Source organism: Camelus ferus, chromosome 9 (assembly GCF_009834535.1).
Source record: "Camelus ferus isolate YT-003-E chromosome 9, BCGSAC_Cfer_1.0, whole genome shotgun sequence".
Taxonomy (NCBI): domain Eukaryota; kingdom Metazoa; phylum Chordata; class Mammalia; order Artiodactyla; family Camelidae; genus Camelus; species Camelus ferus.
In genome coordinates this window covers 58,983,993-59,008,007 of record NC_045704.1, presented here as the reverse complement: position 1 = coordinate 59,008,007, position 24,015 = coordinate 58,983,993, and the positions used below count along the sequence as shown (strand labels likewise).

General features: G+C 39.4%; 1 protein-coding gene across 1 annotated transcript in view; it reads right to left on the bottom strand.

Annotated features, from left to right (window-relative positions):
* Positions 1-24,015, bottom strand: part of SPAG17 (sperm associated antigen 17) — a 190,430-nt gene that overhangs the window by 94,865 nt on the left and 71,550 nt on the right. The window contains exons 7-15 of the mRNA XM_006184295.2: positions 22,325-22,506; positions 17,952-18,113; positions 16,696-16,783; positions 16,381-16,493; positions 11,262-11,399; positions 10,912-11,025; positions 10,149-10,299; positions 6,873-7,100; positions 6,559-6,777 (exon numbers count right to left, since the gene is read on the bottom strand). Coding sequence (XP_006184357.2) covers positions 6,559-6,777; positions 6,873-7,100; positions 10,149-10,299; positions 10,912-11,025; positions 11,262-11,399; positions 16,381-16,493; positions 16,696-16,783; positions 17,952-18,113; positions 22,325-22,506 — 1,395 coding nt within the window. The remainder of the gene's footprint in view (positions 1-6,558; positions 6,778-6,872; positions 7,101-10,148; positions 10,300-10,911; positions 11,026-11,261; positions 11,400-16,380; positions 16,494-16,695; positions 16,784-17,951; positions 18,114-22,324; positions 22,507-24,015) is intronic.

Genomic DNA, 24,015 nt, shown 5'->3' with positions numbered 1-24,015 from the left:
GTATACTTAAATGATACCTGTGATTGTGACCTCCTCCTTGGCTTCTGTGCAAACAGCCATATAAATGGACAGAGAGGAAACAGATTCATGCTGTTGATTTCTGAATCGCCATGCTTTACTAATTCCCAACAATAACAAAAGTTACATAGAAGAGTTCGATGATGTATAAGTTTAACGTGGATAAATAGATGTCTTTCCTGTGAATGTCTCAGAAGTGCTAATACGCTCACGTGACTGCGAATCTCTAACAAGGAAGTGGATAAAGTATACAGCATACTGCAAATCTGACCAAAGCAGTAGAGTGGGGGATGAATCTTGTTAATAGATCTGTCATGCTGCTAATAAACAGCCCATCTGACTTTTTATCATCTTCAGAGCAAATGAACCCCCACAAGGTCATAGAGGAAACGGCTCCAGCCTAAGTCCCAAACACATCTCCTGCCACTCTCCCTTGCTCTTTCCACACCAGGCTCACTGGCTTGCTTGTTGTGTCCTGAAGTTTTTGAACTTGCTTTTCTCTCTGTCTGGCATGCTTTGCTTTTACATAGTCACCTCTTTCCAGCCCTTACTTCATTCAAATTTTTGCTCAAATGTCACCTCCTCAAGAGCCTCTGCCTATTATCCAGCTTTATCTGTAATCAAAGCACTTATCAGTGCCTAATAATACTTGTTGATGTCTATCCATCTCACATATGAGTTCCTGGAGAGTAAGAACTTCATCTTATCTTTCCTAACGGTACTCTGAGCACCCAACACATGGGAGAAACTCGGTAAAATTTTTTTTTGATTGAGAGAAATTTACATCATATATTGAAATAAATATCGAGCCAGAGAGAGAGACAGCAGAAACATGTAAGAACTACAACAAACGCTTATTTGGGGCAAGCTTAAGATTCAAGTTTTCACTCTGTGGCAAAGAGATCCGTATCTGGGCTACTGCAGGGAGTAGTCAATTACATCCAAGCAGGATAGGTCAATGTTTTCCTTTATTTTAGGAGCATAGCTACTTATATTTTTGCTACTAGTTCCATCTCACTTTGGGCTGGTGAAGGGGACAGCAAGAATGTTCCATTTTGATTTAGAGAAAAACTATATAAAGTCAGTTCAGTTCGGTATTCATATAAATACAGCCACTCAAAAGAAAACTCAGGCCAACTCTAACTCTAAATAGACCATGATGTCCCATGTGTCCTTGAAGCAACTGATATGAAATCTGTGGAATAAAAATTATTCTGTTCTATGGGCTGCCAGATTTCTGGGAGATGTGATATTCCCTCGTGTGTCTCCAGTTTAGAAAATATGTTCTAAAAAATTGTGCATTGGTTATTCTGTCAAAGGAGAGAACAGTCTAAGACTAATCTGAACTCTTTATTTAATGGTAGAGTAGAAGTCATTTTTTTTTTAAACTTTCTTTCTGATTTCTTCGACCGCATAATCCTTTGACAGTGTGATTCAGTAGTTTTTGACACATCTGGAAATGGATGCATTCTCATCCCTTTGAAAAACAGCTTTCCTAATCTGTTTTACTTTAGAGATAACAAGATCCCTCTGCAAAGCAGTGACTTTATTAAAAAAACACCCAACAAGCATAAAGGGCACATCTAAACCTATAGCCTCACGGTTATCAACTCTCAGCTTTTTCATAAATATCCAATAGGCCCTGTCAAGTTCAAAACCAGTCTCAGATGGAAATCTAGTGTTTGGTTGAGAAAAGCACAAATATTCAGCCCTTCATGTCCAGGAACAGGCTTTTATATGTATTTGATGCTAAGAGGGGTGTGCAGGAAATACAGGAACAATTTCTGCTTTGTTTAAAGAGATTTAAAGTGGCTGCTTTAGAAGTGTGACTCAGAGTTAGGGGGAAAATGCAAAAAAAAAATTAGCAACAACAACAAAAAGTTCCCTTATATATAACAGCCTCAGTGAGGTACCAAGCCTCAGCTACCCTCCCTCATCCAAATGTAACAGCTCCTTGATGTGGGCCAGCATACACTCAGCAGAATCCCTTATAGACCGTGGGTTCAGCTCTTAAGATTGCTTGGCCTCTAGGATATTTTATAGCATTTTCAGTCCTGATGATTTAGGGAGTTGCTATAAACAATTACTTTGCACCAGGATCCAGAATGCCAATTTATGGGGTTTGACCACCAGGTGGCAAAAGCTGCCTGAGGAAAACTATATACCAACTGTTCTAAAAGACAGAACAAAACAAAAACCAAGCAAAATAAGACCACCATTCCCCACAACAAACAAACAAAACAAAAATTCTGCAGCAACATGGATGGACCTGGAGATCATTATTCTAAGTGAAGTAAGCCAGAAAGAAATAAAAATACCATATGATATCATTCATATGTGGAATCTAAAAAAAAAAAAAAAAAAGGAGGATACTAATGAACTCATCTACAAAAGAAACAGACTCTCAGACATAGTAAACAATCATGGTTACCAGGGGAAAGGGGGAAGGAAGGGATAAATTTGGGCGTTTGAGATTTGCAAATGTTAATCACTATATATAAAAATTGATAAAAACAAATTTCTTCTGTCTAGCACAGGGAACTATAGTCAATAACTTGTAATAACCTTTAATGAAAAAGAATATGAAAACAAATACATGTATATGTATGCATGACTGGGACATTATGCTGTACACCAGAAATTGACACACTGTAACTGATTATATTTCAATAAAAAAAAAAGCTCCTCAGGTCTTATATTTATATCTCTCCTGGCTTATTCTGGCTCTACATTAACTCAAAGAGAATTCTTTGTCATACATTTATATCCTCACAGGACATACTAACACCATAACATCTCAGGTTAACTTATTTGGCTTAATTTTTTGTGAGACAGACTAGTAGGTAAGGGTACTTAGAACAGAGAAATAGGGAATCTGCCCTAATGGAAGGGAAGGAGGAAGGAAGAGGAGGAAAGAAGAAGGAAAGAAAGATTCAAAGGCAACAAAATTAGGCTATCAGCATGAAGAAGAGACTATGAATATGCCTAAACCATTAGATGCAGCACAAGAATTTCTGGAACTAAGGAAGCCACAAGACACAGTGGAGGAAGCACTGGTTTGGAGTTAGACAGCTCTCTGTTGGGATCCTGACCTCCTACTTGTATGTGGTTGAACAAATTACTTAACCCCTCTGAGTCTTTCTTTCCTTGTCTTCAGTATTAGGCTAACAGTAGCTCCCTTATAGGCTTGATGTTTACATAAAGTATTAGTCATATATGCAAAATATCTTAGCATAGTGCTTGGAATATAGGAGGCAATATTAAATAAATGTTATCTCCTTCCCTCCTCTGTCCCCCTCACCCTCACTTATCTGCTCTGCTAACAGACAAGCATATTTTCTCTAAGTCCACTCCATTGATGGCTTCCCCTTCTACCCTCACTTAAATAAATGAAAATGGTAAGATGACCATTTAGTCAATATTGACTTAACACCTGTTCTTTTATGGCACTGACCATTTTTAAGTGCTTTTTAAAATTATGAAATGTAACAACACAGAAAACTGCAATGATGTATAAATGTTTGGTATGATGAATCATAAAGTCCCAGCACTCCAGACACCTTATGTGTGTTCTCTCACTACTACACTTTTTTTTTTTAAATGAAACTTTCATATTATTCCTGATTTTTTTGTGTGTGGATTATTTTGGGTTCGCGACACACACAATATTTACAAATCCTAACAGTTTTGTTTCTTCCTTTTCAACCCTTATAATTTATCTCTTTTTCTTGTCTTACTGAGTTGGCTGGCATCTTCAATGTGACACTGAATGTGAGTGTTTATAGTGGATAGCCTCTTGATCAAGGGAAATCTTTCAACTTTTCATCTTAATATATAATGTTTATTATAGTAATTTAAAAAATTTCTCTGGTAGAGAAACTTTCTTTCTACTGCTAATTTCCCTAAATTGCTATAGAATTTTAAGTGCTTTTTCTGCATCTATTGAGATTATGTATTTTCTCAGTGTGTTAATTGATAAATTATATTGATTTTTATGTATGTTTTTCCTTCTATTCCTGTTATAAAAACTTGTTTTTGATTATTATCATTTTGTATATTGCTAAATCAGTTTGCTTATGTTTTGTAGGATTTTGGTGTATATATATTCATGAATAAGTTTCATTTATAATTTTCTTTTGTTTTTATTTTGTTATTCTTGACAGTTTTATTACAAGGCTTACATTACCTTTATGAGTAGGAAAGGATACCCTGTTTTATTTCCTGGAATTAATTTTTGTTAAGATTTATCTTGTTAACTATTTATTTTTTGAGTGTTTAATATCACTAGTCAATGAGATTATCTGAGTTTGGCATGTACTATTTGGGAAGATTTTTAATGATTGATTTGATTTATTTAAATAGTTCCAAGACTATTCAGATTTCGTATTTCTTCTTGAGTGAATGTTGTTAAGTTATACATTTCTAGTCATTTTCTCATTTTATCTTTAGACTTAGTGGAATAAGTTGTTTATATACCCTTTTACTATCTTTTAAATTTCTATAAAATCAAGTTAAGTCCATTTCTTTACTCCTAATGACTTTTTCTCCTGATGTCGTTATTCATGCTTCTTCTTTGTCATTATCTTTCATAAAAAATTTCTCTATTTTAGAAGTCTTCAAAGAACCAAACTTTTGCATTATTTGTTCTTCCTATTGCACCTAAAATTTCCATAATTGCTTTGTAGTTTGAGAACAGACTCAAACGTTTTGGTATGTGAACATTTTGTTGAGACTTATTTTATGATGCAGTATGTAATTAATATTTTTGAAATAAACATACTTATGCCCTATAAAAAGCTATAGTATTAAGGAGGCCTTGATATAGGCATATGGGTAATTGTAATAAATGGTAGGAAATGGTCACTGATGCCAGAAAGGAAGTGAAGATTAGTTATGAGCATGGGAATGCTAAGGGAGGCGTTACCAAATGAACACCTCTGACAAGGCTTCATGGAGATGCCAGTGAAACCTAATCATAACCAAAAAGGGAACTCAAGGTGAAAAGTATCAAGGGGGCAGAATCACAGAGATTGAAAAGAGGAGCCTGCCCAGAGGAAAGAGGGCTTCATTCTGTTTGGCTAGAGCATGGGATAAGTGAGCAAAAGGGAAAAAGTGGAAAGGGTTTTGGAAAAGTAATTTGGAACTACTGAAGAAGCATGTAAAGCAGGCCAAGGAGTGGATTCTGTTTTGCAGGTAGTAGGGAGCCACTGAAGGTTATAATTAGAGAAATAACAGCTGTATTTTAAGTAATTAATCTGACAGCTGTGTGTAAGATAGCTCAATAAAAATTTAGCCTAATATTCTTCTATGCATCTATACCTTCTAATGTAACAATATTTATGATGCTTTACTCTAGGATGAGAGTAATCAGCTGAGCCATATGGAGGAGGAAAGGGAACTGATGTTCACTAAGCACTGACTGGGCAGTTCATTATGTTACTGCAGGTAATTTTAAAAATAATTTTTGATATAATCACAATAACCCTGTGAAATACTGATGATGAAAGTTTTAATTATGTTCACTGTACTATATTTATGAAGGCAAGAGTGGACTAAGAGGCCTTATGATATTTTAAAAAACAAGGGCTGAAATAAAGATTTACTCTACAAATATAAATGCTAGAGAGGGTATGGAGAAAAGGAAACCCTCCTACATTGTTGGTAGGAATGTAAATTGGTGCAGCCACTATGGAGATTCCTTGAAAAGCTAAAAATAGAGTTACCATATGATCCAGCAGTCCTGCTCTTGGGCATATATCCAGAAAAGATGAAAACTCTAATTCAAAAAGATACCTGCACCCCTGTGTTCATAGCAGCACTATTTACAACAGCCAAGAAATGGAAGCAACCTAAATGTCCATCAACAGATGAATAAAGAAGATGTGGTATATATACAATGGAATATATTGCTCAGCCACAAAAAAGAATGAAATAATGCCATTTACAGCAACATGGATGGGCCTAGAGATTATCATACTAAGTTAAGTAAGTCAGACAGAGAAAGACAAATACTATATCACTTACATGTAGAATCTAAAAAAATGGCACAAAAGAACTTACTTACAAAAAACAGAAAAAGACTCACATAGCAAAAAAAATTATGATTTCCGAAGGGGAGGGTGGGGGGAGGGATAAATTAGGAGTTTGGGATTAGCAGATATACACTAGTATCACAAAACAGATGAAAAATAAGGTCCTACTGTACAGCACAGGAACTATATTCAAAATCTGGTAATAACCTATAATGGAGAAGAATCTGAAAAATTATATATATATATATGAATGAATCACTTTACTATACCTGAAACACTGTAAGTCAACTATATTTCAATAAAAAAGATAAAATGAGGACTCACTGAATAACAATACTCAGTAACAAAGCTTAATTAACCAAATAATTTAGATATTAAACAGTTTTTCAGTTGAATTAGGGAGGCATTTACATTTAAATAATGCATCTTGAATTTTTTTGGATTACAGTTCTATAATAGTGTCTGTACACACACGTGTGTGTGCACACACACATACACGTTTACTTACCCAAAGGCTCAGTATGGAGCTGAGACCTCAAGCTGCTCTCCTGCTCTGACATTTCTCTATTATCAGAGTCTAAGGATTTCTTATTATCCAGGTCAGAATGCTTCAGATTGTTAGTATCAGGCTGGCTAGGATCTGAAGGTTCTTTGTTGACCATGTCATCTTGTGCAGACGTCAACAAATTCTGATCCAGAAATAAAACTCTGTCTTTGGCTTCATTATCTAGGCAGCGTAAAGAGGATCTGTAAGGTACAACACTAGACAAACGGACAACCACACAAAGCAGGAAGGTCCTTTGCTCCTTCCAGGCGGTGTACCTGATCGGCGTTTTGTCTCTTGGGTGCTCATCTTCGTGATGTATTGTTGCCTCATCTGCTTAGCGAATCTGGCAGGGTTGTCCCATGGTATGTTGAACTCTTCAGAATCTGTCCCATACATCATCCTCGGAGGCTTCAGTTTCCCTTCTTTATCAACCTCAGAGAGTTTCAGGCTCTCAAAAGTAAACACTTTGAAGGCTCGCTCTACTTCATTCCAGCTCAAGACTTCTGTAAGAAAGCAGGACCGGCGCTGCTAGGAATGCTCTTTATTACCACCCGGTTCGGGGCTGACAGAAGGGTAACCAGGGGTCAGTCCACCAGAATGACATAGGAGTCACTCTGTAACGGGTGTTGACCTGAATTTAAATGTGGACTCCACAATTCTGCCACAAATATCAAAGGTAACTAATAAGAAAGCTACACCATCAAGACATAATTTATCAAGATAATGCCACAAACTGCTTCACAGTTTAATGAATATTAGGTGTCCAGATTAATTTACCTGGACTTTCCAGGGTAACATATTGGTTGAATATGCTGAAAATTTGTCATTTTTAAGCAAAAGTGTCTTTTGCTGCTGTTGTAATTTAAAACAGAAAAATTACTCATTTGTGTCTAACATAGGCTGTTATATTCAATAGGCTTTTCTTGTCACTCAAGCTCAGAAAAGGCCTCTTTCCACCCAATGAACTGGCACGATGCTTTACATAATTTTACTTCAAAGGTTATCAGCCTTCCAGGGGCTCCATTAATTTGTGTATTCATTCTTCTATAGCATTTATTCATACGTTCACTTACTCTTTGTATTCGGTGTGTTAGGCTTTGCCATAGATCCCTGAGAGTCAAAGAAAAGATCTGGTTCCTGCACTTTAGAAGTTCAAGACAGAGAGGTGGGAGGTAGGAGTTAACAAATAATGGTGGAATTTCACTGAGGAAAAATGAAATGTTTGTGGCAGGTCGATGAATCACAGGTCACCTCCACTTTCTCTCCAACAGAGATGAGGGCAGTGGGAGGGTTCCTTTTGGAAAAGCCATGGGAAATTCAGAAGAGAGATAAGAAAAAGGTAAAAAATTACAGGATTAAGGGAAGTTTGCTCATTCATTCATTTCACAAGTATTTTTTGAGCACCGACTAGTTGTCGGTGACCTTAATAAAAGCTGGGGCTACAGCAGTAAACAAATCAGTGAACTGATGATCTCATAGAGTCTTCATTGTAGCAGCTGGAGACAGTGAAGGGTTAAGTGTACACTGTACCAGAGATGATAAGAATAAAGCCAGGTGAGGGCATAAAAAGTGAGAACAGTTGGGGACGGGCTTCTATTTTTAAAAGGTAGTCAGAGAAGAGCCCTCTGAACAAGTAAAGCAAAAATGGGAAAGAAGGTAGAGGGTCAGATGGGTATCTGGGAGAAAAGTGATCGAGGCAAGAAAAGCAGCGAGTCAGAGACTGAGGCAGGGGTGTGATGGCCTTGCTCAAGGAACCACAGTGAGGCAGGTACTGACAGAAGGCAGGGGAACAATGAGAGCTTGACAGAGGATGAGCTCAAAAAGTGGGTGGCGGAAAAGTTTAGACTTCAACTTTGGGAAATGGGGACTCACTAGAGGGCTTTGAGCTAAGAAGTAAGAAGGCTCATAATCTGACTCACATTTTAGGAGGGCCATTCCCATGACGGTGCAAAGCAAAGACTGTAGGTAAAAAGCCTGTAGACCAACTGGAAAGCTACTGAAATAGTCCGAAGTGAGAGGTGATGGTGGACGGGCCGGGATGGTAGTAAGGGATGTGGTGAGACTGGCTGTGGGGCATTAAAAAAAAAAGAGGAACCAAGGTTTTGGTAGCAAATAGTTGTCATTTACTGAAATAAGGAGAACTGTGAAGGGACAAATTTCAGGGGAATCAAGAGTTTGGTTTGGGATCTGTTAAGCCTAAGGAAAGGGAAAATTGGAAGGCGAGGTGGAGGGACAAGGGCTTGGGATGGGGACAGGCGAGCAGGATAGGTGGGAAGTTTCAATGGTGCCAGCGAAAACAAGAATCCTGTGTAGTATACAACACGAGGACTGACACCAATATTTTGTAATAACTGTAAGTGGAGTGTCACCTTTAAAAATTGCATAAAAAAGAATATATGTACATATTTTCCTACAAAAGACAAAAGCAGATGTCAGCATACTAATCATGCTCTTCTTATCCTTTGTTTCTTTTCCTTTTCTTTTTTTTTTTAACTCAATTATCTTGGAAACTGTTCCGTATCATGATATAGGTGCGCCTCATTGCTGTTCATCTTGTACCACCTAGATGTCTGATATTTTAATGAGAACTTTTGATGGACACTCAATTTGTTTCCAGTATTTTGCTACTGTAAAAAAAACAATGATTCAACAAATGTACTTGTTCATATAAAAAAAACAAAAAACAAGACTCCTGGGCTGTGTGTAGACCTGAGGTGAAATGAGAGAGAATGAAATCATATCACAAGGCAGGAGGAGAAGAGGAGGGGGCAGGATTCAGGTAAGAGCCACGTGTACTCGGGACATCAGGATGATGCTCTGTGAACAGCAGACATGACACTAGGCTGCAACCCACATTTCCTTGAGGTGATGGCATAACCAGGTTAAACGTTTTGGCTTTTTCTATGTCTACCCTGAATGAAAAAAAAAATCAAAGGAAAAATCAAGATAAAAATATTTCATAATTTGCTTAGAGTTAGAAATGAAATGAGGAGAATCTGCACATGTTTTCTCTTTTCTCGGTCAAATCAAGATGTCTGAGTAGTCTCATGTCTCTTCTTGTAAGCAGGAATGTGTCTGCACACTGCCTCAAGTGAAAATAGGATTTGTTTTAGGAACTGACTGTCCAGATCACAAAATCCCAGCGACCTCTGCAATGAGGAGCCGATTTTAGCTGTCCTTAATGACCCCTCCTTCCACCGTCCTCAAGAGCAGAAAATGGCCCTTCCTACGTTGAGAGGAGGTTCACTAGAATCAACACTCTCAGAAACAGCCCACAGGGGGCGCTCTAGTCTCCCCCATTCACCAGGATCGAGAGATTTCCCCACTCATCTCCAGTGATGTCAATGAGGGGATGCGGGGTTGGGAGGCCAGGAAGAGGAAGAAAGAAGACATTATTCAAGATAAGAAAATTATAGTCAGTCAAAACACCCAGCTCAGCCTCTGCGAGGTTTTTCAATAACCAAAATATTTTTTGCAGATGGGCCGTAATGGTCAGAAGCACCTTAACTCTAAATGAATGCATGTAAGCTGTGACAAAGCAGTGTCCTTACCGCTCGTACAAAAGTGCATGAGCTCATGAATTGTAGCTAGACGCTTCGTGCTGTTCCGTGGCGGGGGCAGAGGGAATTCAAGGAATTCCCACAGTGGCAACTTGGACTGCATCTCCTGCTCAATTTGAACCGGGTCAAAATTCTTGAGGTCCTGATGAAAAAGAGCAACATGACAGAAGACATTAAAATAAGCTGTCAAGCGCCTTATGCATATGGAGAAGGCAAAACATGATACCTCTGCTCTCATTATTGGGGAACAGGGGAAATCAGTGGTAATGGGGGAAGACAAACTGTTGGTATTTTGCTGAAAGTCAAAAAAAAAAAAAAGGCTAGTTCTCATTTTGCCAGAGATTCTTGGTGCACAGAAATGACGGCTCCCTCATTCAGAGTGACAGCCTGCCAAAGTCTCAAATATATTCATCTCTCCCTTCTGAGATCCTTTTCTGGCCTCTGCTAGTTTTTTTCATATTAGCAGATATATAAAGTAAATTAAACTACAAGGTTTTCATGCAAATTTGGTGTAGCCACAATCAATTTAATGGTTAACTGGACCATTAAATCTACTTAGGCCAGTTTTCTTTGCTGGCGTAATTTCTGTCTTATCTATTTCCATTTTCTGAGCTCTCACTTTGCAAGTGGGTATCCACTCGGTGTATTACTTTTAATTAGCAATGGTAAAGCTAATTAAGATTTCCTCAACTGAATCATGACAAATGAGCTGTCTTGCATCAGTTATCCTCGGGGTAACCTGGTTAATTATTACCTTTAGCACGTACTTCTTGTGGGCGTGGGCATCATGATAGTTCAGTAGGAGAGGGGCTTTGGGTACTGGTGTGCTTTCATTTTCTTCTTCAGATAAAAATAGTTCATGGAGGTTCTATTCAAATTAAAATAATATTGATTTAGGAGGAGGGTATAGCTCAGTGGTAGAGCTAGCATGCATGAGGTCCTGGGTTCAAATAAATAGATAAATAAACCTAATTACCCCCCCCCTCCAAGAAAGATTAATAAAAAAAATAAAATATTCTTATAAAAATAATAATTTTGATTTAAAGAGAGAATCCATACATTTTCAAAGCATGCACACTTTGGGGATTTCTCATGCCATCTGACCTTTTTCTCCCTCTCTGTCAAGCAGAGAGAGGGCAGGATGGACACAATGTGAGTGGCGATCCTACGGTCCAACCCATCTGCTCTGGGAGGCGGCTCCACCAGACTGGGTGGGACAAGGTCTTCTTCACTTGCCACAACCTGTTGATGTAGAGTTGGGAGAAGTTGGTGTAATGGTCAGCTCTTTACTGATACTCGTGTATTTCCCTTGTTCTTAGTGAAAAACGAGGCAATTTCTACCAAGAAAGGATCGTGATTACACAAAGTGCCAGGATAATCACCAACAAATGCCCAAATAAAAGGAAAAATGTTTATGATCAATACGTTAAAGGATATATAATTTTAATACATGCATTAGACAACATAAAATACAAATGGTAAACAAGAAAACTGACCATGGTGGAAACCAAAATAATACTATTAATATAATTTTTCTTAATGATTTTCTCTTCAAGCATTCAAAACTGTGCTGTCACATTTTGGAGTCAATAAGCATCTACTGAGTGCCCATAAGTCAAGCACTATGTGGGGCATCCTCACATACACTACCTCATTTAGGCCTCACACTAATACTGCTGAGTAGAAATTATCTTCTACTTCACAGAAATGCAACTAAGGAGTGAAATTAGGTGATGGACCCAAGCCCAAGACTACTTAGTGGGAAGAACTAGGGTTCAGGTTAAGCCCTCAAGACAGAAAAGTTACAGATGGTGAGATCAGTAAAGGGTAACATTCTCCTTTATAGGAGGAAAGTGATGTCTAGAAAGATTAAATGCCTTGTTCAGTTTTACATGGTAAACAAAAGAAGTTGAATGTCATCGAGATGGGCACCTAATTTATAATTTTTCTCTTCATCTTAAATACTGAAATCACTCTCTGTGATTTCACATCCCTCTACAGGATTTCTCAACCTTGAAACAAGACATTTTGGATCATATGATTTTGGTCATGGGGGCTATCTTGTGCACTATAGAATGTTTAGCAATATCCCTGGCCTCTACCCATTTGATGCCAGAACCCCTCCCAATGTGGCAACCAAAAATACCTTGACATTGCCAATGTCCCCTGGGAGGCAAACCCCCCTGTTGAGAACAATAGCAAAATTGTCTTGTACTCTTTACCATTTGTCAACACCCTACTTTTAAAGAATCATTCCTGTCTCTACTTGCTATCTTTACCATCTCTTGGACACACTCCAATCACAAAAGACCATGCAGAACTGTTCCATCTCTGAAATATTACATTCTACTATCCTCTCCTATAAAATCCCACCCAATTTCTCTTATATTTCAATTTTTCATCCCTCTATTCTTAAGCATATATTCAGCCAACATGTATCTATTATTGGAGCCCTCAGGCACTGAGCATATCAACTGTCCCCTTTGGTGCCTGGGAAATAGTAGATGGTTAAAAAATGTTTGCTGCTTTTTTTTTTTTTTTAACATTTTTTATTGATTTATAGTCACTTTACAATGTTGTGTCAAATTCCAGCATAGAGCACAATTTTTCAGTTAAACATGAATATACATAGTCACATTTTTTTCTCTGTGAGCTACCCTAAGATCTTGTGTATATTTCCCTGTGCTATACACTATAATCTTGTTTATCTATTCTACAATTTTGAAATCCAGTCTATCCCTTCCCACCCTCCGCCCCCTTGGCAACCACTAGTTTGTATTCTATGTCTATGAGTCTATTTCTGTTTTGTATTTATGCTTTTTTTTTGTTTTTGTTTTTGTTTGTTTTTTAGATTCCACATATGAGCAATCTCATATGGTATTTTTCTTTCTCTTTCTGGCTTACTTCACTTAGAATGACATTCTCCAGGAGCATCCATGTTGCTGCAAATGGCATTATGTTGTCAGTTTTTATGGCTGAGTAGTATTCCACTGTATAGATATACCACCTCTTCTTTATCCAGTCATCCGTTGATGGACATTTAGGCTGTTTCCATGTCTTGGCTATTGTAAATAGTGCTGCTATGAACATTGGGGTGCAGATGTCATCCTGAAGTAGGGTTCCTTCTGGATATATGCCCAAGAGTGGGATTCCTGGGTCATATGGTAAGTCTATTCCTAGTCTTTTGAGGAATCGCCATACTGTTTTCCACAGTGGCTGCACCAAACTGCATTCCCACCAGCAGTTAGGAGGGTTCTCCTTTCTCCACAGCCTCTCCAGCATTTGTCATTTGTGGATTTTTGAATGATGGCCATTCTGCCTGGTGTGAGGTGATACCTCATTGTAGTTTTGATTTGCATTTCTCTGATAATTAGTGATATTGAGCATTTTTTCATGTGTCTTTTGATCATTTGTAGGTCTTCCTTGGAGAATTGCTTGTCCAGGTCTTTTGCCCATCTTTGGATTGAGTTGTTTGGTTGTTTCTTATTAAGACGTATGAGCTGCTTATATATTCTGGAGATCAAGCTTTTGTCGGTTTCATTGGCAAAAATTTTCTCCCATTCTGTAGGTTGTCTTTTTGTTTTACTTATGGTTTCCTTTGCTGTGCAGAAGCTTGTAAGTTTCATTAGGTCCCATTTGTTTATTCTTGCTTTTATTTCTATTGCTTGAGTAGATTGTTCTAGGAGAACATTTTTAAGATGTATGTCAGATACTGTTTGCCTATATTTTCTTCTAGGAGGTTTATTGTATCTTGTCTTATGTTTAAGTCTTTGATCCATTTTGAGTTGATTTTTGTGTATGGTGTAATGTTTGCTGCTTTGAGTTGAGTTGAATAAAATGAGGAAGACTAAGATAAATAAAATGACACTGTAAGCCTTATAGGGCTGTTGAACTCTTAGAAATGTACTGATATAAAAAGACTACTGATGTTTCAAAAGCCTTATGGGGTAAATAAAGGGAAATATGAGGGTGTGCACCTAACTGGTTAGAAAGCTAAAGCAGTCAGCAAACATAAAGATGTATACTGGAGGTAACAGAGGTGATATGTTCTAAAAACATTTTAATACTTGGCGAGATAAAGGAATATGTTACATACATGAAATAAGAACAATAGGCAGTTCTAAAAAGAAGTTAGAGGATTGATAAATTTAAAATGTTAGTGTTGAAACAAAACTTCAATAGCAGCCTGGACTCCACTGAAGAAATGTATTAGTTGGAAAGTAAGCTGGAATTCCCAAAGGGGTAAAACTGAAAGAAATTTTAAAATATGTGGAGGAAAAACTAGGAATTCCAACATATATCTAATAATAATCAGGATAAATCAATAGAAATACTATCTGAAGATATAATTTACTTGAGCAAATACATATTCAGAGTCTACTGTGGGTGAGGTGTGGTTATTGTGTGCTGAGCAGAGAGAACAAGACTAGATTAGGTCCCTGCTGGCATGGAGATTACATTCCAGTGAGAAGGAGGAGGTAAGACATAAAGCAGATAAACATATTTTTTAAAGATAAGCATGTCAATAGGCAAATAAAGCTAGATGAAGTGGTACAGAGTGCTCTGTGTTGTTGTGGGCCTTCCTTAGTTTAGGAGGTCAGAGAAAGCCTATCTCAGGAATGCCCTTTCATTGGGGACTGAGTGACAAGGAGCAGCCACCAGGCAGACGTGTGAGAGCAAAACCTTCTAGGAAGAGAAGTCAGAGTAAAAAACTAAAGTGAAATTGGTGCATATGAGGAAAAAAACAGCAGATCTATGTAGATGACCAATAGTAAGAGTGTGCTAGAGTGTGTGTGTTGTGGGGTGCAGGAGATGAGATGACAGAAACAGCCCAGAACCATATTTCTAGTCTTTATGGACCAGTGTAAGGAATTGTGATTTTACTCAGAATGAGATAAAAAACCAGACTGTAATTCTTTAGAACTTAATGACAATGATAAAACAAAGCCATACTTATACATTGCCTTATGTTATCAATTATAAAGAAAACTCTAATAAATGTCAGGAAAGAAAACCAGATTACCTACAAAGGAAAAAGGATCAGACTGACATCAAACTTTTCATTAGCAACATTAGGAGGAAGACCACAACACAGCAAGTTATCCAAATACTTTTTCATTTAGATGGACTAGGTTCAAAAGCAGTTTCTGCCACTTACTTACTACTTGGAAAAGTTACTTAACCTTTTTATGCTTCAGTTTCCTTATCTGCAAAATGGGGAATAAAAATAGTTTCTGCTCCATAGGGTTGTTCTAGGATTAAATGAGTTAGTTAATAACAAACTCTTTCAAATGCATATGTATCACTCTCAAGAATTGACCAGGTGCACCAGGTCATACAGGAAGCCCAGGAAATCAAAAAGCATCTTTAACATGCAGATCATGCAATACAATTTGAAACTGACAATAAACAGTGGAAATTAAAAGATCTGGAACTGAATACATTGAAAACATCATGATGCAGCTAAAGAAATACTCAAAGGGAAATGCATAGTCTTAAGCAAAGTGAAAAAGACTAAAAAAAATGAGATTTCAATTAAAATGAAGTTTAAAAAGTAGAAGGAAGGACATAATAAAGATAAATGAAGAAATTTATAAGTGAAAAGGAGTGGATCCATGATATAAAATGCTGGTTCTTAGAAAATTGCTGTTTCATTGAAATCCGTGATGAAGAAAGGAGGGCACCCAAAAAGAACACCAGTCATAGGAAAGGAACATAACCAGATACAGAGGGAACTTAAAAATGCATATTAGTAGACAAAGAACTTTTCTGATACTAAAAACACAAAATAAAATGGACATACATACTAAAGAACATGACTGATTAAAATTGGCCGCAGAAGTTGAAAAATCTAATTAAATCCAAAAGTGTGAAAGAAATTTTAAATACATTTGAAGATCATTAGCTCCCCCATCCACCTGTCCTACTCCTCTTTCTCTTTCATTAAAGTGACACCACATAGTTTTAAGGATGTCAACCAAAACTTCCGGGAACGTTACATAAACTGTTCCAGAGCATAGCGAAAGAAAGAGGGTTGAAACTGATAAAGCAAACTTTAGTTTTATCTAAAATGTTCTAATCTTTGTAAAGAAGAATGCTTTCAGATATTAGGAGTGTTTTTTTTAAAATACTATTTTTTTTAAAATACAGAAGCAAAGAGAGATGAAGACACTGACTCAAGGATGCCCACCTGGGAAAGAAGCTTCAGCGTGCATCCACCTACCTGTTCCAGCATACAATGCAGTACCAAGGGCACGGAAATGAATTCCTCTGGAATTGGATTCAGTAAATCGTTGTAATATCTCATGTCTACTTCATTTGTGATGATGGACGCCACTGTGAAATATACAAAACACCACTGTTCAGTTAAGATGTGTTCTCTGTTTCTTCCATCAAAATTTCATCCACAAACTCAAACTATGATCATGCACTGATAAATGCAGGATCTGTAGGTAGAGAGAGAGATGTGAAAGTGACAGTCATTCCTTAAAGCACCAGCTCCTGGTGCTGATGCTCCAACAACAGGTTTCATACATGCCTGGTGGTGGTGGTGGTGGAGGTTGAGCCTGAGGTTCCTCATATTGTGTTTTCTTCTTTCCAGGGGTTGCAGTGGCAGTTTGTGGAGGCTAAAAGAAGGATAATTAAAAAGAAACACTTGAAATACCCAGCTGAGAGATGCTTTCATCAAATGCTGGTATGATGGAATCTGATGGGATTCTGAGATTATATGGTTATGTTCACACCATGAAACCATTTGCTGATATTAGGATCAAATAAACAGGTTTTGTCTCAGGAAGGAAAGAAGTTAACGGGTACAGACACTTGCCAGTTTTTCCTAACAGAGCCCACTGAGCAATTGCCAAGAAAGAGATGGGAAGATGGGACACTGAGTCAAAAAGACTTTTCTCCCCAGGGTGACTAGCAATCATGCCATTCCCCCTCTTAGAATCCTTCAATGGTCCCCCAGGGTCTTCAGGGTAAAATCCAAACTCTTTTGAGCTCAGCACCAAAGGACATTCTTGCTCCTGCCTTTCCAGCTCATATTGCTGCTCTCCAGTTTGCAGTATGGCCTGGGAGCACTGCTCTACCCCGTGGTGTGATCCTGGCTTCTTTCCTTGGACCTCCACATCCTTGTGCGTCTTGGCCCCTTTCTTGAGAATACCACTCTGTCCCTCTCCCCAGTCAGGCTTTGCCCGGGCAATTCATGCTCAGCCTTCACCACATCACTTACCCTGACTCCGGCCTCTCCACCCTGCTCTTCTTGGGATCAGGCCAGGCACCGTATTTATTGCTTCTACTGCATTCTCAGCTTCCTGTTCTCCCAGCATTCATCACGCTAGGTTGAAATCACCTTTGGCTTGACTGCCATCCCCTTTAAAGGGGATGTCCTCAGTGAGGACAGGGGCTGGGTCTTGTTCATTACTGTATTGCCAGCACCTGGCTCAGGGCTAGCACACGGCAGGTGCCAAATAAACATGATGATTCAGGTATCCGTATCCCTCCTTGTTCCAGACGTTCTTTATTGCGCCACGGCTGAAAGTGGGTTCTATCATCACCTCTGCGTGTGGCAGATAGTCAGGGAGGCTGGTAAAGCCCCCGCCACGTGAATGCCCTTTGACGCTGTGCCTGGGGGCCTTTCCTTGATCCCACCCTCCCCCATGAAACCCCAGCAGGTAGTGTTCCCTTGCTACCAGTATTTATGTGATTTTTTTTCCCTCCATGTTTTATGAACGTGAAAATTAAGTTGTTCAGTTGATCGCTCAGCACGCTGAAGACATCCAAGCATGCGCCTACCTCAGAAATCAACGTAGCTTCTAAGACAGGTTTCTCACTAACCACCTGCGGGACGTTAATAAGCTGCATGTTTTCCAAATAGCGCTGGTGCTGCCTTTTCCAGTCCAGGCTGTCGTACATCAAACAGGCAATATTTTCAAAAATCTCGGTGCCCAGTTCCAGCTACAGGTGAGAGAATTCGTGATGATTAGTTATTAGTTTCATATTGCTGGAATCCGAAGTATGGTTTGAATCTCCTTTAGAGCCAAACCTATTACTTTTTACAGGGAAGTGCATCCCCGGCTGGTCCCCAAACCACTGAATCCCAGCCACGGGGACTGAGCCTTCATTTGTGGAGCCCTTCTGGCCCGTCTTGTTCACCACAAGGCAGACTGCTTGCTCCCTTGGGAGAGGCTGTGGCTGCCGAATATTGTAGGAGCATAATGAATGCTTCAACATAGTGGAAAATGCCCTATTCATTCATCTCAGCAGGGTGGACTACTTTTTAGGTATCTCAGTTCCTAAAGCAACACACTGGATATGTGGTTTCCTTGTCCTCAGCCCAAGACAGGCTGTGGATGAGCTCTTACTTGGTGACAGTGGAAATCACCTGCACAGCTTTGAGCACCATCCGTGTAAGTACTCGGCAGTGCACGTGCAATCAGTATTTCCTCCTTTCCTCCTCGCCTCTTTTCCTTCCTTTCACCTGTGCTACCTTTAGGGAGGAAAAAACCTGGAAGGCATACTGATAGACTACTACTACTACTACAGTACCCACGAGCTGTATGGTCTGGCAGGCAAGCTATAGATCAGATGCTTCTCTTATCCGGGCTTTCATTTCCGGAAGTAGAAAAGCACTAGGTGTGTCTGCTTGAAAGCAAAGAAGGATTAAATAAGCTCATCCTGTGTCTGAATTGAAGCGGTAATAGTGAGAAAGCTTCCTGTAGGGCCAGTGAATCACAGTCTGGCAGGAGTCCAGGGAAGTGCCTAGCCTTGACTATCACAGCACAGCTGTCAGTCTGAGCTTCATGCATCCACACTAAGAGGGAGGGCTACGGTGAGGAGGGTATAGCTCAGTGGTAAAGCGCATGCCTAGCATGCACGAGGTGCTGGGTTCAAGCCTCAGTACCTCTGTTAAAAAATAAGTAGTTAAACAAACCTAATTAGCTACCTCCCCCAAAAAACAAAGCCTAAGAATTCTTCAATTAAACTTCAACCTGATAGTTTTTGCCAAAATTCTGGTATATAAACACGTTTGTTTGTATTTATAAGAAAAACAGTAAAAATCTTCTGCCCAATTATCCCATAGTTCATTTAATTTAAAATCCAACAGCAAATCACATGCTAAAAGCCAGAAACCTATTTCAGCAACCAAAGTCTTAACTTGAGATGTTGCAGATGTCATCCGTGAGCAGTCAGCACGTCTTGATGGGCATATATTTGATGTAAAGCTTGTTACCTTGGTTCAGCAGAAATACAGTCTGCTTGTTTGTGGCCAAAGGTATTAATGCTTTCCTTCTTCCAGAGAGGAAGAAGACAACTCGGCTGGCTCCTGGCTTGGATATGAGGCCATTATCAACTTACATATAGAGCTGAGAGCGAGACACCATGGATCTACACTAGTGCATTTAGTCTCCTTGTAAATAGAAATAGGTTTGTTGTTTGTATATTTCTTAAGTGATCCTGAGTTTAAAATGAATTCTGATCTTCAATATTGAGTCCAATGGCCTTTTCTTCTGGATCCCAACTCTTTTACTGAACTGCTTTCAAGGCTTCCTTTCCCCATCACCCTCAGTGCCAGGTTGTTCACTCACAAACCATACCTTATAGAGGCATACCTAGGCTCTGAAAGTCTCCTGCAGTTGAACCCAGATCACAGCCCTGGCTTGAAGAAGAGGTTCAATAAATACCTATCAGCAAAGTGGCTGACAGAAGATCGGTGTGTGCAGGGGGGAAGCACAGCCCTGCAAGTCTCCTGCGACAGCTGAATGTGCTCATTCCTGACAGTTACATTCATGGCCCCACTAGACACCCTGGACGTTCATGTTCAGTTCTGAAGTCAGGAATGTTCTACCATACCTAGTATTTCAACTTAGCTGATAATATTTTTTCACCATGAAATTTTTGAACTTTAATTGCCACTTAAACTCTTCCACTCTACATTTTTAAAAAGGAAAATAAAGCCACATTCGCTTTCTTAAAAAAAAGAACTGATTAAAATCTTCCAATGAACAGAAAATGGTTAACCCTGGAGTAGGAAACAGGATGCTGGGAACCATGCTGGGTCTTTTGCAGCTCCAACTGTGTGCCTTGCTGTTCACATCTACGTACAGATGATGCCATGGAATGTCTTCGACCTCGGGCTCGCTGTACTTCAGCTCTTCTCAGCCTATGCCTGAAGGGTAAAGAAGACACACAGAAGGGAGCGGAGCCAAAGGTTCTTGGTTTGAGGTGGTTTTAGAAGACGTTTATTATTGCCTCCTCTGAATGATGATTCAGGCTGGGATCTCTGCCCTATCGAATCAAAAGTGAACACATGTTCTTGACAAGGTATGAAGCCAGAACTTGGCCCAAATGAGAGGAGGACTATTTCCACAAAACTGAAATTTGTGGATGTGGGCTTTTGCTAGGCATAGATTTTTATGTTCCTGGTAGAAGAGCTGGTCTGTTATAGAAGATGAATAGAAAGCTGCCTTTGAGATGATGTTTCAGGATCCCAGGGGTATAGCCTCTTCCTGAACATATCACACATTTGCTAGGCATAGTCTAGAATTACAGTGAAATGGGATGGAATATTCACAGCACGACATGACTTGGGATGTCAGTGTTGCTGGGATGGGGAAACGCAGCCCAGTTTCACATGGAGCAATAAAGGACAAGTGGCAGTGCAAGCTCGTTTCTGAGCTCGGGTTTGAGAGGCAGGGGAGTGAAAGGCGAGGTGTGTAGATGAAGCAGTGGGAGGAAGCAAAGCAAAGGGAGTCCGGAGTAACCAGTTTTGCCCACCACAAGCTCTGCCTTCAGCACCAGCTTTTCTAGGTTCAGCTTTGTTTCCCGCGTTGAGGTCAAAGACAATATTTATGCTTACCGTTGGCAAGGTATCCGACTTAAGTATTCTGTTGCTACATGGTGACATCTAATGCCTTCTGTTGACAGCCTTTTTAACTGCAACTAATCTGTCCATTGTTACTTATTCAAATCCTGTCCATCCTTCAAGTTTCAGGTCTAGGCCCCCTTCCTCAGTGTCTTCACTTGCTCCGCTAAGTGCACACCCATCTCAAGGTAACGGAATCAGGGACTCTTATGGTGAGAAATGTATGTACTCCAACCCACGGCCATGGGCAGCCTACACTTTGGCTCAGAAACTATTCCAGGCTTTGATCTCACTCTCTTCCTCTTACACAGTCAGATTTGGTTTTCTGCTTGTTTCATGGCAGCTACCCTCAGTCACCATCCACAGACACCCATCCTCTACCCTGCTTTTCCCAGCCCCCTTCAAGGCAGCCTCACTGTGGTCCCTCTCCAGGACTCTGCTTTCAGTTCAGCCCCTTTTGATGCTGAGATATATTGCCCTGCAAGGGATTCAATGCTCCTGGACTCCTGTTTGTTGGGATAGGGGGTCAATTAGAAAGAGACCTGAGAGGTCTCTTTTTTAGTAACAGGAATGCCTGGATAGCTTCCCCGACATCCAGGATAAGTAGTTGCTCAACATTCTTTTCAGAAACACCCCCGTATATCTAGCATTTGCTACTTTTCAAAGCATCCCATTTCTTCTTTTTCTGAATGAACAGGAAACTCAGAGTGTGCGTCATATAACAAAGCACACAGATGTGTGGCACCTCGAACACTGCTTCTCTGATCACGGTTTTGGTCCTGCCTCTCTGCAAGCACCTTGACAGCGGGGGCCAAGAAACACTCTCAGCAAATGCCTGCTAATTGTTGGGGACAGATCCTGTTAGGATAGATCCTGTTGGCCAAATATGTTTTTTAAAAATATGATTTTGGCAATATAAGCAAGGACCTAGAAGAACAGTGCTTTGAACTGATATGTAAAAAAAGAAAGGCAGTATAATCAGACAAACTGTAAAATTCACTATTTTCACAATGAATATATTACATATTAAGACTCTACTGTCACCAAATAAAATAATTAGCATCCTCTATCTTCATCGACATCTTTTTCTTTTGTCGTTAATTCACACAGAAAAAGCTGAAGAATCGGGCTATACCCATGACTGGGCATTCAATGTGATCATTGTCTTGAAGGTAAGAGAGCCTAGCACAAAGCCTCTCTATAGTCAGTGATCAAGAAGCATCTGTGAAATGAATGAATGGGGTAAAGGGAACCACAGCGCCACATGTTCAAACCACTCTCTCTCACTAACACACGTACTAACCAACATCTTGCCATCTGACCAGTCGGAGGGAAAGTCATCAGCCTTGACCATGTATTCAAGCCGAGCCACATCAAAGAGATTTGTTTCAGGTCTCTCATTATTCAGGATTGGTTCCAAGTACTTCCAGAAAATTTCAAGTTCTTTTATGGCATGCTCTTTCTTCAGTTTTTCAGCTTCTATATCTAACGAGAGCAACATGTTTACATTACAAAATGAGACTGCCGAATTTCTTCCCACTTTAGGTGGACGTGGTGAGTCATATGCATTGTAAGATGTCTGTACAGTACCAGAAAATGCATATAAAGAAATGTGATTTTCTTCAGTGTTTGAACCTGGACTAGATAATTAAATAATCAGAGGATTTTACTTCTGGAATTGATATTAAATATGACATTAAATTTTCCCATCCTTTCATTTTTAGAGTTGAGGCCCAGAAAGATTATGATAAGGTCACACATTTTGGGAGCTAAATATGGTTGAAATTTCCATCAATCTTAGATGGCATCTATATAGAAGCAAATTTTTTTGCCAAATCACTTTTTGAGTATTTTAGTGTTTGCTGCATAATTGGTTAGAAATGCCATTGATCCAGTTCTCCTTCCCACGTGGCTAAAAACAGACTGGATCAACGGTTCATGCTTCAGTTAACTTTCAGTCCCACTGAAACAGCTGCCAGCTTCTCTGGGCATCTGTGCTCTGACTGTAAAATAATGCCAGCTTTCCACAAATTACACTTGAAAATTTGTCTCCCACATTTATGTTTATTCATCTACAACTAAATAGGTTCTACTAAGATTTCATTATTCTCCTGTGAAGTCTCTTTTTCTATGGTTTTATTTTTACACATTAAATATTTTTCCTAAAGAGACTATGGAACTTACACACCATTTCCTCACTGGCTTCAATAATAAGTTATTTAATGTTACAACTATCCTTTGAGAGCGTCAGGAGTAGCTGGGTTTGAATCTCAACTCCTTTACTTAATAGCTGCCTGTAGACTGAGAGTCATTTTTGGTAAAATGGAAATAATAAAACAGACTTCCAAGGGCTGTCATGGAAACTACATGAATCGACACACTTATAGCCTTGAGCACTAAGCCTAGACCCAAGGCACGTGCCCAGTAAATGATAGTTATTATGATTATTGGGGTAGCCATTTCTAATTTAGAACAGCAATTTTTAAAATGTTGTGTTACAGAGATTGGGATGTGGCTGTGTAGGTTACAAAGCACTGCGCAAAGGATATTATTAATCAATAACAATAAAAGCAACAGCATATGGGAAAAAGAGCTTGGACCTCTAGGTCACACGGGCTTACACTGAATCCTAATTCTACTACCTGAAGTACACAGCAGAGTTTTGTTCTCATCCCACAGAGGTAGTCTAGTCCAACCCCTGAGGTGAAGACCCCAAGGCTCCAAATGGCAGAAGAGTCCTGTGGTTGGGCCTTCATCCCACAACTTCCTAGTCTAAGGCCTGGAAGATAAACACCCTCTCTGATTTATCACAATAGGCCAGCAGCAAAGCAGAGCAAGAATCCAAGGCTACGACGTCCCTCGGGCCATCTGCCGACTGTGGCTTCCGGAAGGACAGATTATCTGCAGTTGATCCATCCAGCTCCTGCTTTGGGGAAAAGTTCTAGATCAAATTTTCCTGAGCAATGTAGTTGGATCACCAAGTCTTCTGACCTG